This window comes from Eschscholzia californica, unplaced genomic scaffold, assembly GCF_041429995.1.
Source record: "Eschscholzia californica isolate CP2 unplaced genomic scaffold, dmEscCali1.0.p SCAF_5, whole genome shotgun sequence".
NCBI classification, from domain to species: domain Eukaryota; kingdom Viridiplantae; phylum Streptophyta; class Magnoliopsida; order Ranunculales; family Papaveraceae; genus Eschscholzia; species Eschscholzia californica.
The window spans coordinates 42,136,376-42,151,834 of NW_028238472.1; the positions used below are offsets into that span (position 1 = coordinate 42,136,376).

The 15,459-nt window shown below is 37.1% G+C and overlaps 3 protein-coding genes and 1 pseudogene across 4 annotated transcripts; 2 read left to right on the forward strand and 2 right to left on the reverse strand.

The window, feature by feature from the left end:
• LOC147539330 (uncharacterized) lies at nucleotides 1-720 on the forward strand. The gene has a single exon (XM_086643104.1). It carries the CDS (start codon nucleotides 1-3, stop codon nucleotides 718-720), a length of 720 nt encoding a protein of 239 aa, XP_086499230.1.
• Nucleotides 721-1,694: 974 nt separating this feature from the next.
• On the reverse strand, nucleotides 1,695-3,206 carry LOC147539331 (RNA-binding KH domain-containing protein RCF3 pseudogene; annotated as a pseudogene). The gene has a single exon (XR_015225899.1). The product of XR_015225899.1 is annotated as an RNA-binding KH domain-containing protein RCF3 pseudogene (transcript).
• Nucleotides 3,207-6,174: 2,968 nt separating this feature from the next.
• On the forward strand, nucleotides 6,175-8,076 carry LOC147539332 (uncharacterized). Its single transcript, XM_086643105.1, has 2 exons — nucleotides 6,175-6,343; nucleotides 6,956-8,076. The coding sequence occupies exons 1-2, from the start codon at nucleotides 6,175-6,177 to the stop codon at nucleotides 8,074-8,076; spliced, it is 1,290 nt and encodes a 429-aa protein (XP_086499231.1).
• A 3,381-nt stretch (nucleotides 8,077-11,457) lies between these two features.
• On the reverse strand, nucleotides 11,458-14,787 carry LOC147539333 (uncharacterized). The gene is made up of 2 exons (XM_086642495.1): nucleotides 13,304-14,787; nucleotides 11,458-11,739 (listed from the first exon to the last, which is right to left on the reverse strand). Exons 1-2 carry the CDS (start codon nucleotides 14,659-14,661, stop codon nucleotides 11,691-11,693), a joined length of 1,407 nt encoding a protein of 468 aa, XP_086498621.1. The 5' UTR covers nucleotides 14,662-14,787; the 3' UTR covers nucleotides 11,458-11,690.
• Between the last annotated feature and the right edge of the window lie 672 nt (nucleotides 14,788-15,459).

A 15,459-nucleotide genomic window follows, 5' to 3' on the forward strand; every position in this document is an offset into this window, starting at 1 on the left:
ATGGTATGTGAATTGATAGATGGTGAACGTAGGTGGAGGAAGAATTTAATTCGATCATTATTTGATGATATTTCAGCACGGGATATACTCAAAATTCTAGTAGGAAGATCTCACTTGCAGGATAAAATTATATGGATCCATTCAGAGAAAGGGAAATTTACATCGAAATCACTATACCAGTGTTTAGCAAACAATCGTCCATCAGAATCGGATACAAATGAAGATCTTGAATTTGTCAAGTGGACCAGATTTTGGAAGAAATTGCATTTAGTGCCGAGAGTTCACTATTTTATTTGGCAATTGTTCCAAAATGCACTCCCGACGAAGGTCCAGGCACTCCGATTTATCCATGGTGTCTCAAAGTTATGTCCACTATGTGAAGTTGAGGAAGAAGACACTGAACATCTATTCAGAAAGTGCCAATTTATAAAACAGGTATGGTTCAAATTCCCTCTTGGTATGCGTCTTGATAATGATATTCCAATCAAGAAAATTTTAGCAGACTGGGTACAAAATCACATCGATGCTGAAGGTACAAAACTAGGAATATATATTATGTGGTTTATCTGGAAAGCAAGGAATAAGAAGGTTTTCGAAAACAATGCTCCGAGTATTGATCGGAATATTCTTGAAGCGAGATCAATGTATGACGCTTTTGAGGAACAAGAAACTATCCGAGACGATGCAAACAAACATTTCAAACCTCCTGGAAACCTCTGAATGGTGAGACAATGAAAATAAATGTTGATGGGTCATATGAAAATGGATCGGGATCCGTTGCTGCAGTTCAAAGAAATTACATGGGAGTATATCAGGTTGCGGACACAAAAACTATTGATTCAAATGGACCTCTTGAAGTTGAGGCAGAAGCAATCCTTTTTGGGATTCGATTGGCACTCACGACTCGTACAGACAGATTGATTATTGAGAGTGATTCACTCACAGTGATTAAAGCTTGTACATCAGATTTAGACCAAGTACCGTGGACGATCAAAAATTTGATATCACATGTACAAGAAGAAGCAATGAATACTCCGAATGTCAATTTCCAACACTGTCCAAGACAAGCCAATCAAGTGGCTCATAATCTTGTAGATTTTGCTTTCAATATTAGATTAAATAAGAGGTGGATATGAAATTTCCCTTATCCTAGTATTGTAACTGATTTTGAGTTAGTTAAACTCAATCTTGTAACCTCTGAAATTAATTAATAAATTTAGGCAAAAGCCCATTCATCAAAAAAACAGTTGCCTTCTAGAAGCCCGAATTGGGCTGGAATTGTACCCGTTATGGACACTTCAATTTTGTTACAGAAATGCAAATGAGGCGGCCCACTCGTTGGCCCACTCCATTCAACCTAGTTAATTCTACTGTTTTTGTTCTTGTGTTAGCCTTAGTGTTTTGCTTTGTTTACTTGTAACTTCGTGGTTGTTCTCAATCTTTATCAATGAAGTTTTCAGTTCCAAACAAAAAAGAAAAAAAAAACAGTTGCCTTCATGGTTGGTCTTCAAAAATTTTGGTCTCTACCGAACCGATCAAGATATTAGATAAGTAGAGTTTTCCAATTAATTTATATAGGCCAGCGCTTTGGGGAAAGCTAAATAGTTTCCGGGGTGTGAAATTTTAAAGGGAATATGTAGAATTTTAGAAATTTTCCGGGGAAATAAAAAAAAAACACTCCACCTCACCTCACTCTATCTCCACCTCACCTCACTCTCTCTCCACCTCACCTCTTTGTCTTCTCCGATCATAATAATTGTGCCATTAAAATTAACAACATCGAAGAAAAGCTTAAATTTTACCTGAACGATCTCCTCGGTCATCGATACACAGCTAGGAGTGTGGTCTGTTGGAAGAATCCTAATTTGAGTCTGGGTCTCAATCCTCATTTGCTCAATAATCTTCCCACCTTTCCCTAATAAACTACCCACATTTGCTTTAGACACAACAAGTCTAGCAGCAACTCTTCCTGCCACTCCAGTTCCATCAACATCATCCCCTGCATCATAATGAAACCCTATACCAGGTTCACTCTCTATTATCCTATCATGTATTAAAAGTAAAGCCTCTTGTGCCGGAGAGAGATCCGGCATCCGCCCATCAGGATCACGTCGTCTAGCATCAGATATCACAATGATCCGTTCCACATCATCAGCAACCAGTGGATGAACATTAATCCAAGCTCCAGTTTCTTGCCTGATTGCTTTGATTATTGTCCCTGATTTACCAATAACTCCACCTGCTTTAAGCATCATGGCAGAGAATTCTGTAGCTAGTTGTAGCAGTAGAAGTATCCTGATGTTTTGGTAATCTTCCTCCATTCCACCACGACGATTATTATTGTTAAAATGGTGATTATTGTTGTGGTGATGAAAACGTTTATTTCTAGGTTGATGTTGAGAACCATAATCTTGATCATAATAGTAAACCCTCTTCGACCTAGATCTATCCATTCTCTTTCCCTCACAGTATATCACTATTTTCTCAGTTTCTTTCTCTCTCTCTAAGTTGTTGAGGTCTCTATTTTAGAGAGAGAAAATCAAACCTTCAGTCCCGATTAACAAAACTTTAGGGTTTCTCTGAAATTGTACTGTCTACGGTATTAGTCCAAATCTCTTTCTTCGAAGGCAGCTAGAAATTTAGGGTTTGTTCAATGTTCTAATCCGTCATTCATAAACGATTTTGATTAGAATCGATTAGGTAAAGTGAGCTACTAGAAAGGTAAAACATCAATTTCGTGGAAACTTTTTAATGGCGAAACTTTTTGCTCGTCAAGCTTTTGAGGAAGAAATTTAGGGCTTCATTTCTCTATCCTCCACATTTCAGATTATTTCCCCTTTTTCGTTTCTCTCTTCAACAGACTGGAACTCCGGCGAAGGGAAACCCTTTCGCCGGAGTTTCTAGAGAGAGAGAGTGAAAATTTTTTTTTTAATGGTCGCCGGCCGGAAAATTTTCCGGCTGACGACCTAATCGGAGAAGATAGAGGTGAGGTGGAGAGAGAGTGAGGTGAGGTGGAGAGAGAGAGAGCTGAGGTGGAGAAGTATTTTGCTTTCCCCCTAAATGAAATTGTCAAACAAAATTGACCAATTTTTGACCAAGTCTTCACACCCCGGAAACTATTTAGCTTTCCCCAAAGGGTTGGCCTTTATATATTAGTCCAACCATTTTAAATGCATTTTGAACTATATGTTAGATATGATGGTGGGGAAATATTAATTGAGTTAGAAGTCTAGGTATAGTATCACACGGACACAATCATCCTCTGGAAGTATGTGAGTACCAATTTTAGTTAATTATGATCAACTATTTCTTTTTACCAATTATACATTGTTTTCGGCATTAAGAAATTATATATTGATTGAACATATGTCGGCAGTGTTACTTCAGAAAACCGAAAAATGCATTGAGACTCGATGAGTTCGATATTCTAAGGCCTGATCCATTATATGTATTTGAGTTATATTGTAAAATGGGCAAAGATAAGTAACAAGTGGTGAGTTTGGGTGATGTAGAGGAATTGACCGAGAAATACATGGATGAGATCGAAGCGGCCAAATATAAGGGTGACAGACTAAAACAAAATCGAAGCTACGGGTGTCGGAATTGGACGAAATTTTGAGGGATGGTGCGAAATTTTGAGGGATGGTGAGTTTGGGTGATATAGAGGAACAGACCTGGTCTGTTCATCACGACAGACCTCCGGTGAAGGGAAACCCCCTTCGCCGGAGTTTAGAGAGAGAGGTGAGAGGAAAAAAAAATTTTGAAGGTCGCCGGCCGGACTTATGCCGGAGAAGATGATGATGTGGCGTGATAGGTGACTTGGCAGATCTGTCTGTTCGTGTCTGTTCATCACGACAGACCTCCGGCGAAGGGAAACCCCCTTCGCCGGAGTTTAGAGAGAGAGAGGTGAGAGGACAAAAAAAATGAAGGTCGCCGGCCGGAAATTTGGCCGGCCGGCGACTTATGTCGGAAAAGATGATGATGTGGCGTGATAGATGACTTGGCAGAGAGAGAAAATGAGATGGAGGAGAGAGAGTAACGGAAAGTTAAAGATAACGAAAAAAGGGGGCCATACATGAATTATTGCTAAAGTAGGGGGCTAGGCAGGAAGCTAGTCACAAAGTTGGGGGCCATTTGAGAAATAACCCTAAAGTATATTACTACTACCAAGCAAGATATATTATCTTAAGAAAGAAGCAAGACATATAAATGATTAATATCCAAGTGGTTCCAAGATGTTGACGTAAACTCCAGAAACTCCTGGAGGGTTCAGGTTCGAATCCAAGAGAAGGTGGAATCTTTGGTTATTTCAATTGGGATTATTAGGGTATAAATAATGTAGTGTAATTGGGCTTTAGGCCATTATCTAGTTGGGTTATAGGCCAGGTTATGTTAGAGTTTGAGTGTGCTATAGGCCAGGTCATGTTAGAGTTTGAGTGGGCGGGTAGCAAGCTTATCACATCTTTGATGTATTGCCAATTGTAACGACAATGTAATCGGTTCTCAAAAAAAATGTTTATCAAGGAGAAAAGGGTGTGGGTCAAATTATGGCCTAAATAATAGGACTAATTTTTATTTGGGTTTTATAAAATGGTATTGAAGTGTATCTTGAAATAATTACATGTGACCACCACAGGAGATGCAAGTTTTTGCAAGGGCTACGATAATTAAACATTAGGGAAATGATAGAGTGCCCAGCTCGGACCAGTAAAATGCCCATATTTCCTCATTTAGAAACAAAAACAGTCCCCACCGTAGTCAAAACTTTGAAAAAAATTTGTCTTTTAGTGAATTTCACGTCATTAGAGCATTTTACTGGTTACCGAGCTGGGCACTCTAGCATTTCCCTAAACATTAACTAGTTAATTATTTCAAATTTTAATATAGATGATGTCTCCACCATGTATCTGTAACATTTTAATATTTTATTTCTTATATCCGTGTGCGATTAGTTAAAATAAAAAATGTATTACGATTAAGGTTAGAACTTGATGTAACGTAAGTAAAAATCTGTTTTTTTTTATATTTGTTTTTGTTTCGTACAAATACACAAATGTATTATTGATGTGTTGGTTGTTCAGTGAATGTGTATATACGTGTAAGAATAGTTTTGTTTTGTACGCAACACAAACCAAATTGTGTGAAGTTCAACAATAAAATGAATAGAGTTATATACGTTTTGTCTGATGCAATAAGATAACGATGTCATACAAAAATAATTTACTTGGTGAATCTCAAAAATTGGTACTACGAAAATGATTTTTTTGGTGAACTTCAAACTCTGTGTTTTTTTTTTTTTTTTACTTTTGCCATATTTTATGGTAATAGTGGATTTATTGTGTTAGTAAGTCCATATTTTAGAACTTCCACTGAAATATTGTTTTGTTAATCTCTTGACATGTTATGACTTTGTTTGAGACACCTTCTACCCTCCCGAAAAAGAAATTAGTAGTTGTTAAAAAAAAAAAATTGGTCAATTTTATCAAGCATACTTTCATTACAGGTGAATTCGATCCATCTCTCAACCAGACGACCATCGCCTTAATCCCCAAAATCAGGAACCCGAGTAAGGCCTCGGACTTCAGGCCTATCTCCCTATGCAACTCAGTTTATAAATTCATCACAAAAATTATTGCTAATAGACTGAGACCATATCTCGAGGATAATATAACTTGGACCCAAAACGCGTTCGTTCCTGGGCGTCAAATCATGGACAATATTATCATTACCCAGGAACTCCTTCACTCTATGAACTTGTCAAAATCGAAAAATGGGGCCTTCTCGCTGAAGATGGACATGGCCAAGGCCTATGATAGGGTCAATTGGGACTTTTTAGACAAAGTCCTTGTTGCCACCGGACTGCAGGGGACTATTCTCAATTTAATCAAGTGTTGCATCTCCTCCACTCGCTTCAAGGTAAAGGTAAATGGGAATTTAGTGGGCAACTTTTCGGCCTCAAGAGGCCTGAGACAAGGGTGCCCATTATCACCCTATCTCTTTATTCTCACCTCTCAATCACTCTCCCTCTTAATTTCTCATTACGAACATCAGAAAAAATTTACAGGATATAAGATCAATCAAGCCTGTCCGAGTATTACACATTTATTATTTGCGGACGACTTGATTGTCTTTGGTAATGCCAACACCACTAATCTAGATTACATTTTACAGTTCATGGCTCATTATGAAGCGTTCTCGGGGCAAAAGGTGAACTTCGAAAAGTCGTCTCTTTTCTTCAGCCAAGGAGTACCAGGAACAGTTCAACACCAGTACATCAACAAGCTCAAGGCTCCAATCATGACAGACCAGGCTAAATACTTGGGATCTCTCCTTCTTAAACCAGGTAACCGAATTAAAAGCCATGAGTGGTTAATTGAGAAATTCCAAAAATCTTTATCAGGCTGGAAACAAAAAATGATCTCTCAAGCGGGCAGAACTGTTCTAATAAAATCTGTTTTGGGGCCATATTGTACCTACCCTTTTAGCTACCAACTCATTCCTAGAGGGGTTATTAACAAATTAGAGCAAGCTGAACGAAACTTTTGGTGGGGTCATGCGGAAAATGATAAGAAAATCCATTTTATTCGTTGGGACATCATTAGTAGTCCGAAACATAAGGGGGGTCTAGGCATTAGGACGTTAACTCAGGTCAACGAGGCTCTTATAGCCAAAATGACCTGGAGACTTGTGACCAACCCAACGGCAGTTTGGGTTAAGCTATTAAAGGGCAAATATGTCATTTTCGATGATTTTTGGTCATCTCCCACCCCCCCAGCTCCTTCCCCTTTTTGGAGATCTATCCTCCATACTAGAGAGATCATGGAAAAAAATGTTTTATGGATCATCGGAGATGGTTCGTCGGTCAAAATTATTTTGGATCCTTGGATCCCATCTACTCATAACCATAGGCCCATTATGAAAAGAGATCTTCCATCTAACATCTTCTGGGTTGCAGATTTAATTGATCCACAAACTAACGATTGGAATATGCAGAGGATAAAGTATTACTTCGATGATTCTACTGTTCAGGATATCATAGCGATGAAAATCGCATCTAGATCAAATCAGGATAGGCTAATTTGGTGCCCGACAGAAAGTGGAAAATTCACACCGAAATCATATTATACAGAGATCAAGGAACCACCTAACCTAAGTGAAAAAGCTCTAAGCTTTCCATGGAAGCAGTTCTGGAAGATGAAGGAAATGAAACCAAACACACAAATATTCATATGGAAGCTCATTCACGACGGAATAGCTAATCTCAGTAACATAGGTAAAAGGGTGGAGTCGATACCTCAAGATTGTCGGTTGTGTGAGCTACAAGAACCTGAATCCTTAGACCATTTGTTTGGTTCCTGTCCAAAGTTCCAACAACTCTTAATTTTAGCAGGAGAAGATAATCATTCTCAAACACATATTAATCCGATAGATCGACTCAAGAGCATTCTAGAATCACAGAATCAAAGAGAAAACAGATGGTATAAAATCACAACTTTATTTTGGAATTGGTGGAAAACAAGAAACGAACTTATCTTTAGTAATAAGCTTCCGGATCTTCAAAGATGTTGGTGGCAGACATGCGAAGAGTTAAGGTACGCTTCTCTCACAGTGAACTCCTTTTCCTCTAATGATTCTTTGATTACAGATAGATGGTGTCCTCCACCGAGGGGAGTCATCAAAATCAATTTTGATGGCTCTTATAAGGAGAATAGAGCTGCATGCTCAGCAGTCGCAAGAGACGAGGAAGGAAACCAGATCGAAGTTCGAACAGACCAATTCCGACCGATCTCGCCATTGCACAGCGAATTGATAGGGTTTCGGACGGCGGTGGAAATAGCTGAGGAAAGGAGAGATTTAACTTATATAATCGAAGGAGACTCTAGGGTTTTGCTCGATTTGATCTCGGCCGTAGATCCTTCGATCCCCTGGCGATTAATGGATGAGATCAACGACTTAAGAATTCGCACGCGTCAGCTGAAGATTTCATTGGCCTACTGTCCACGTGAACTCAACTCATTGGCACATGTTCTAGCGACTGGCACTCAACCCCCCTGCATTGGCGTTCTTGCTAGTTAGTCCTTATGTTAACAGTTTTATTTTTCACCCTCATAGTGTTTGTGATGAGGGAGTACTATTTGTGACACATTTGGTTTATTTAAGTGTTTTTCCTCAAAAAAAAAAAAAAAAAAAAAAAAGCGCGGGTTAGAAAGCAGTTGGGACCGCGAGGAAGTGAGTTCGAGTCCATTTAAAAGCAATTTGAGTGTCTATTTATATATGTGTCTATACCTATATGTAGCGTCAGGTTCTCAGTTTGAGTCCCACTATGAGCAATTTGAAGCATTTTACTCTATATTTCAACTATCCTAAATTCCTATATAATTCAATTCAACTATCATAAATCCTATAAAATTCAACTCATCTACCATAAGCACGAGATGTTTTTATAAATGAGCAAATGATTATTGTGATTCGTTATGTGAATATCGAAGGGCGTATTAGCCAGAGATTTTTAGGGGTTGAGCATGTGACCGATACTTGTGCTATAAGTTTGAAAATGGCATTAGATTCATTTTTGTGCAGATATGATTTGTGTATTTCTCGCTTGCGAGGTCAAGTATACGACGGAGCTAGTAACAAGCAAGGAGAGTATAATGGTCTAAAACCTTTTATTTTAGAGCAAAATCCATGTGTTTATTGTGTCCACTGCTTTGCTAGAATTTTCATGTTCGGCTCTGTGATAGATGTCCTTGAAGTTATTGTTACACATTATGTTAAAGCGGATCAAAAGAGGGAAGCAATAGATTTCTTATCCAAGATGCAAACTTTTGAGTTTGTATTTTGTTTACATTTGATGAAACGTTTGTAAGGAATAACAAATGAATTGTCGCAAGTACTACAAAGAAAAAAACCAAGATATTGTGACTGTTATGGATTTTGTTGAATCATCAAAAGCTAGAATCCAGTATGTACAAGACCATGTGTGATCATCATTGGTTTGGAGTGTTTCTACTTTTTGAGAAACGTATAATATTGAAGTTGTAGATCTTAATGGTTCATACATAATTCAAGGAAGAAGCAAGAGGAATGCACAACAAATTACAAACTTTTGTCGCTATCAAGTGGAGATTTTCTATACCGTTATTGATATGCCACTTCAAGAATTAAATGTTCGTTTAAGAATACCGAGGTGCTCCATGCCATGTTTGAGTCCATTTGGAGGTTTTGTCCTTTTCGACAAAAGTAAGTTGATGCGTCTTGCTGAATTTTATTCATCAGATCTCTATAATCTTGAGACTATGCTACTTAGTTCTCAGCTTGATAATTATATTTACGATATGAGGCAGAATGATGATTTCTCAAATTTAGATGGGATTAGAGATCTTGCTAGAACAATGGTTGAAACTAGGAGATATAAAACATATTGTTTTAGTTTATTTGCTTATCACTTTAGCACTAACTTTACCGGTTGCAACTGCCTCCATTGAAAGAACTTTTTCAGCTATGAAGTTAGTTAAAATACACTTAAGAAACAAGATGAGTGAGCCGTGCTGAATGATAGTTTAATAGTCTTTATTGAAAAAGAAATTTTTAGTGAAATTGTAATGAGTCGATTATGTGAACATATTAAAATATGAACTCTCGTAGACAGGGACGGAACCAGAATTTTTGTGAGGAGGGGGCCAGAACATGCTAGTCATAACTAATTTGGGAAATTTTTATAATAAGTTCATGCAAAATTACCACAAAAAAATAACAATGAAGTGATGAAGATTAAACACAAATAAGGAAAATAACATAGATCTACTACCCATGATAGTTTTTTTTCTCTTTAATGTATCAAATCAATCGTCATTAATATTTTGATTTCTCTTCTAGCCATTTGAATGGTTATGCCTACTTAAAACTAAGTTTTTTTGACAAAACATTAAAATTTTCAATAAGATGTAAATTGCAAAGGAAGATAAATTTAATGGTTAAGCATTAGAATAATATATTGAAGTGGTGGAAATTTGGATAATTTAGAGGTGGGTAATGTGCCATGGAAGACTTGAGGTTGAGATAATTTATTAGGTCTTTTGGTGTGTGGGTAGGAATTGGTGTTATTGTGGCTTGGGTTGGATTTGGTTGGGTTAAGGGGACAAATAAACTAAGGCGAAACCTAGTAACATTTTACTAACACAACAGCTAGAAAAAGCAGTTCAACAAACAATAGCTAGAATAAGATTGAGGGTCAGGGGGGCCATGGCCACTCCTGGCCCTCACTTAGTTACGTCCCTGCTCGTAGAGGTCAATTGCGTTTGCGTTGATGTATTAATATAATTAATGAATATAAATATTTTGTTGATTATTTTATTTGCGAAAAAGAAATTATTTAAGTATATAAATTCGCACTCCTAAGTGAAAATCCTGAATCCGTCTCTATTTAAGACGTATTCTGTCAATCTCTTTTGTTCTTTTCTTTTTCAGTTGACAATCTATGAATCTCTTAAGTTGTCTTCCTGATTGGTCTTCAAAATTTTTGGTATCTACGGACCCGACCAAGATATTAGATAAGTCTACTTTCCAATTGATTTATATATTAGTCCAACAATTTTAAATGCATTTTGAACTGTATCACTGTATGGTAGATACGATGGTGGAGAAATATTTATTGAGTTAGAAGTCTACCCTTTCAACAAAAAAAAAAAAAGTTAGAAGTCTACGTATAATATCACAGTCACCCACTGGAAGTACGTGAGTACCAATTTTAGTTAATTATATACTAATAAGATAGATAACTTGACCATTCCTTTCAAATGCCCGGAGATCAAACCTAATTTGAAATAATGTCATATTTTGTTTTTGCTCAAAATTATAGTCAACTATTTCTTTGTAACAATTATATATTGCTTTCCGCGTTAAGAAATTATATATTTATTGAATATGTGTCGTCAGTGTTACTGAGAAAATCAATAAAAGCATTGAGACCTGACGAGTTCGGTCTTCCAAGGTTGATTCATTATATTTTCTCACAATATGTCACTTCAATAGCCATATCTAGTCTGCAGAATTGCTATGCTGGTCATGTATTTTCTGGTAAAAAATAAGAATCAAATAATATGCATCAACTTCTCTGACAACAGTACGAGGCAATGGTCGAAACGAAACCTCTGCACACAACATTATATTTTCATAATCTTTTCTTTATTTACAAGTACAAAATTTAATATTTAGTAAAAATTTGATTAGGGGTAAGAAGTTAGTTTTGGAATTTGACACCCAATCTTGTACATCTAAAACATTACGAAAAGAAAGGGCGGCCTACTCGAAAATATAGTGTGAGCGCATAGCCAGACTAACATGTCTTGTTGATTGGAGTCCTTACATAAAGTCTTTGTAGATATCATAAGTTGTTTTTGGGGATAAAGTTGTTCTAATAAGTAACAATAATGAAATTTATTTGAAAACAATACCATGGAAATTTTAATCTAGAATTTATTCATTTTTTTAAGCCAAAGTTATATTGAAACACCAAAAAGATTGAATAATGAATTAAGACAGACACATAAAAGAACCCCTCTAATCCTACTTTATTTCTCTTCATTGGTCCTCTAATAAAACCTTATTTAGTTTCATGCTTTTCTTAAAAAGAGAAAAACATGAAAAAAAAAAAAACCATTGATTTGATATAAAAATTGTCGATATCGGACTTAAGCTAACCACTCCCCTTCCATAACATCGGTTTCTCCAATATCCATGCTGCAAAAACCAAAACAAGAGAAATATAAAATTTCGATGTTTTTTTTTTTTTTTTTTTTTTTTGAGAATTCGACTACGGTTTACGTTAGTCGTTACAAGGCATTGATGCATCATAGAGATGTAATGAGCACGATAACCGCCTACTTTAAACTGAGACTGAAAGAGACCTGAATCCCGACAACGAAGAGGCCTAAAGCCCGACAAATTATTACATTATTCATAGTCTACATTACATAGGATAAATCTTGATGGCAACTGCTTCCACCGAGACTCGATCCCACGACCTCATGGTCTTAAGAGGGGTGTCCAATCGTTACACCAAAGGGTGGTGGACATTAAATTTCGATGTTGTAAAAAAGAACAAGGGGAAAAAGATTCACAAATGGGTTTTTATAACCAAATAACTATACTGGGCCTTCATTCCATTTATGGAGATATACCAGCCCAGTAAAAGTTTGAATGTGAGTTTTATAGCCCAGTAAAAGTTGGGTTGGGCCCTACAAGTAAAGTGGTTTATTCGTAATCATATCTGACTCAGATCTGATTGTTAAGACTCCAAATCTTGGGGATCCAGCCCCTTTCTGGGTTGGCATCATATACTGGGCTTACACTCTTTGGGCTTAATGGCTGAAGTGGGTTGTAATAAACTGGGCTTGGCTCATTAATCATTCTAAATGGTTAATAGGAGACTGAGTGGATGCCAAAATGTTGCCACCAAAACTTGTTAGGGTTTTAACAACTGATTGAAGTCTCTCAACACGTACGTTTGAGGTGGGCAGACGGCACCAAAAGCTGATAAACAATCCCCTCCCATATTCTTACACTTCGCTTAGAGCATCTCCAATGGGACACTCTTACAAACACTCTAAAAATCCTAGTTGTCAAGGGCTAATAGAGATTCTCTTTCCTAAATGTCAATATAGAGACACTCTAATTGTTGTTGGTCTCCAATGGACATCTCTAAAGTGTCTATACTTAATACACATGTCCTTCTTCAATTCAATAGATAAAAAGTAGTTGAAAAGCAAGATTTTCTATTGGTTGAAAATTAAAAGTAACACTTAGAGAGTCTCAAGTAGACACTCTCATTTTAGAGTTTCTCTCTCTAGACACTTTATAATAAATGTGTCCACCTCATATTAGAGTGTCTAATAAAGTGTTCCATTGGAGATGATTTTTTAACAAAAACTCCAAAAAATCTATGTGGCACTCTAAGTGTTAGAGATTGAGTGTCCCATTGGAGATGCTCTTACACTTACTAATTATTCTTATTTACTCTTCTATGACATGTACTGTTGCGTTTTTTTTTTTTTGGTAAAGATGATCTACATAAATAAATAAAAGACAAAAATGATGGTATGTCCTGTAGTCACTCGGTTGAATCCTGCCGGGATGACGTGGTCGGGCCAGTTTTAAATAGATCTGGACCGGCCACGACACCCGAGATTCAGCCCGGAGACTGGCCGGGCATACCATCACCCTTGAATAAAAAAAGGTGTAAGCTGAAACGTGATATTGAAGTTGATGTGAACCAAGTGTAAGAAAAATAAAGAATTATACTAACCAAGGTAAGGCAGGTTCTTGCAAGTAGTCCTCTGAATAATTATCATTCAAGTGTTGTTGCAAGAAGAAACTCTCATTGTTGTTATTATTATTATTTGTATTCATCCAAGATGGAAACTCCATTACTTCATCAAACAAATCATTAAATCCATCTTCTTCATTTGATGATGATGATGATCCATTCTTGTTATCTTCCTCAGGATTGATCTCCATTTTCTTCAAGAACTTGAACCACCTAGCCGACGTAACTAAATTCATTTTATCATTCCATTCCATCTCATGTTGTTCTCCTATCGAACGGATCTCCGCCATTTCATCATCGTCCACCATATGGTGTAATCCTTCATTCATCAACAAATGACTAGTATCCATCACATCGGATATCATCAAAGGTTCTTCCGGCGATGTCACGAGAGAATGAACTTCTTCGGTATTAGTTGGAAAAGTAGGAGAAGTAGAAGATGAAGATGGAGACGAATATGAGTAGATTGATGGTAATTGGTTGTTGGTGGTGGTGGTGGTGTTTTGGTGATAAAGAAAGGTGGTGTCTAAGTTGTTAAAATCATGGAAGTTGAGATTTAGACCTAATGGTTGGTGTGGAAGGGTGAAAGTGAGATTATCAATTATGGGTAGTGGTGGTGAAAGAGAAGGACAAAAATAAGGAACATTGGTGTTATTAGGTGGAGGAAGAGGGCAAGAGAAAGATGATGAGCAATGAAGATTTTCAAGGTAATTTGAGAAATTGGTAGTTGTGTTTGATGGGTAAATTCTAGGATTTCTCCTACATCTTGTTGTTCTTTCTTGTAGTTCTAGTTGTTCTAAAGATGGGTTTTGAAGAGATTCATGTGGTAGTGGTGGTGGTGGTGGAGATTGTGGTGGTGGTGGTGGTGGTTTTTGTTCATTGGCTTGTTTCATGGAAGCTCTATGAAATTTGAGGGCAGTGACAATTTCTCTTCTAGCTTCAGCCATATTTAGGAGTCTCTCTTGGTAGGGTCTACTTGTATGAAGTCTTCTTCTAACTTGTTTTTTATGTGGTGGTTGTTGAGGATTATGGGTAGTAGTAAGTTTTTGTTGAGTTTGATCATCACTAGAATTACTAATTTTAGTGAGGTTTTGTGGTGGTGGTGGTGGTGGTTGATTTTGATAATCATTAAGATCACCAATATCTTGTGATGAAGTTGAGATTTTAGGGTTTGTAAGTGGTGATGGATCTTTGGTTCTTGAAGAGGTTAATTGTTTAACAAGACTTCTAATGTAAGCACCAGAGAGTTGAGGTTCTTCTTTTAGCTTTTTAAGCTTCTCTATCTCCATTTTTGTTCCTTCTTTGTTGCTTCCTTGCTTTGAAGATCTACTCCTCATCTCTCTCTATCTCTACCTCTTTAAAATTGGATGATGAAAATGAGATGGAATGTCAAAGAGAATTGGTGATGGTGGTGGTGGGCAAGGGGGAGAATCATGGGGTGTTTGCTTTTTCAGGAAGCAAAGTACAAGAAACAACAGAGCTGCTCGAGGAGTATTTGAGGTGGGGGATCTCTCATCTCATGGTTGTTATAAATAGGTAAGAGAGACATTCTGGATTTTCTCTCGTTTAGGCAATAGCATAAAGTTTGGGTGAGATACTCCCTCCACGTGTGAGTGACACATGCAGGAGATGACACTTAGGCTCCGTTTGTTACGTGTGTGATAGTATTTGGGTGTGAAAATAATCTTTTCCCATGTGAAAGGAACGAAGTTTTTCTTATCAGAAATACGTTTTTAGCGTTCGGTGCGGGGTGAGAAATTTGAGGAGATTTAAAGTTGTATCGACTTTGACCTCTCATAAGCGAAGACAGAATAAAACGGCCATAGTAAATGAGCTAACTGTCTTCTAGACTGAAAATCCAACGCAAATTGCTATATCCATTATTCAAATAGGGGAAATGAGTCTGGATATAATGTTGATTCGAAAGGGGTCTAACTCTTACCAAACTCAACAATAATTTCTCCCACTTGATCTTGAAATTAGGTCAAATCGACTTGCTTCAAATTAATAGAAGTTGCAACATAGAATAGTTTTGCCCTTACAGATTGTAACTGAGTAGATTATGACTATATTAGTGATCCCAAATTTGTTCATGGTTGAATGGATTTTCTGGAAGATTTGCTTAGCTTAAGGTA

Coding starts and splice junctions, on each gene's coding strand:
- LOC147539332 (XM_086643105.1), top strand. CDS start 6,175: ATGGCTCATTATGAAGCGTTCTCGGGGCAAAAGGTGAACTTCGAAAAG. Junction 6,344..6,955: donor ATCTCTCCTTCTTAAACCAG/GTAACCGAATTA, acceptor TCTGGGTTGCAG/ATTTAATTGATCCACAAACT.
- LOC147539333 (XM_086642495.1), bottom strand. CDS start 14,661: ATGAGGAGTAGATCTTCAAAGCAAGGAAGCAACAAAGAAGGAACAAAA. Junction 11,740..13,303: donor CAAGAACCTGCCTTACCTTG/GTTAGTATAATT, acceptor TGGTTTTTGCAG/CATGGATATTGGAGAAACCG.
- LOC147539330 (XM_086643104.1), top strand. CDS start 1: ATGGTATGTGAATTGATAGATGGTGAACGTAGGTGGAGGAAGAATTTA.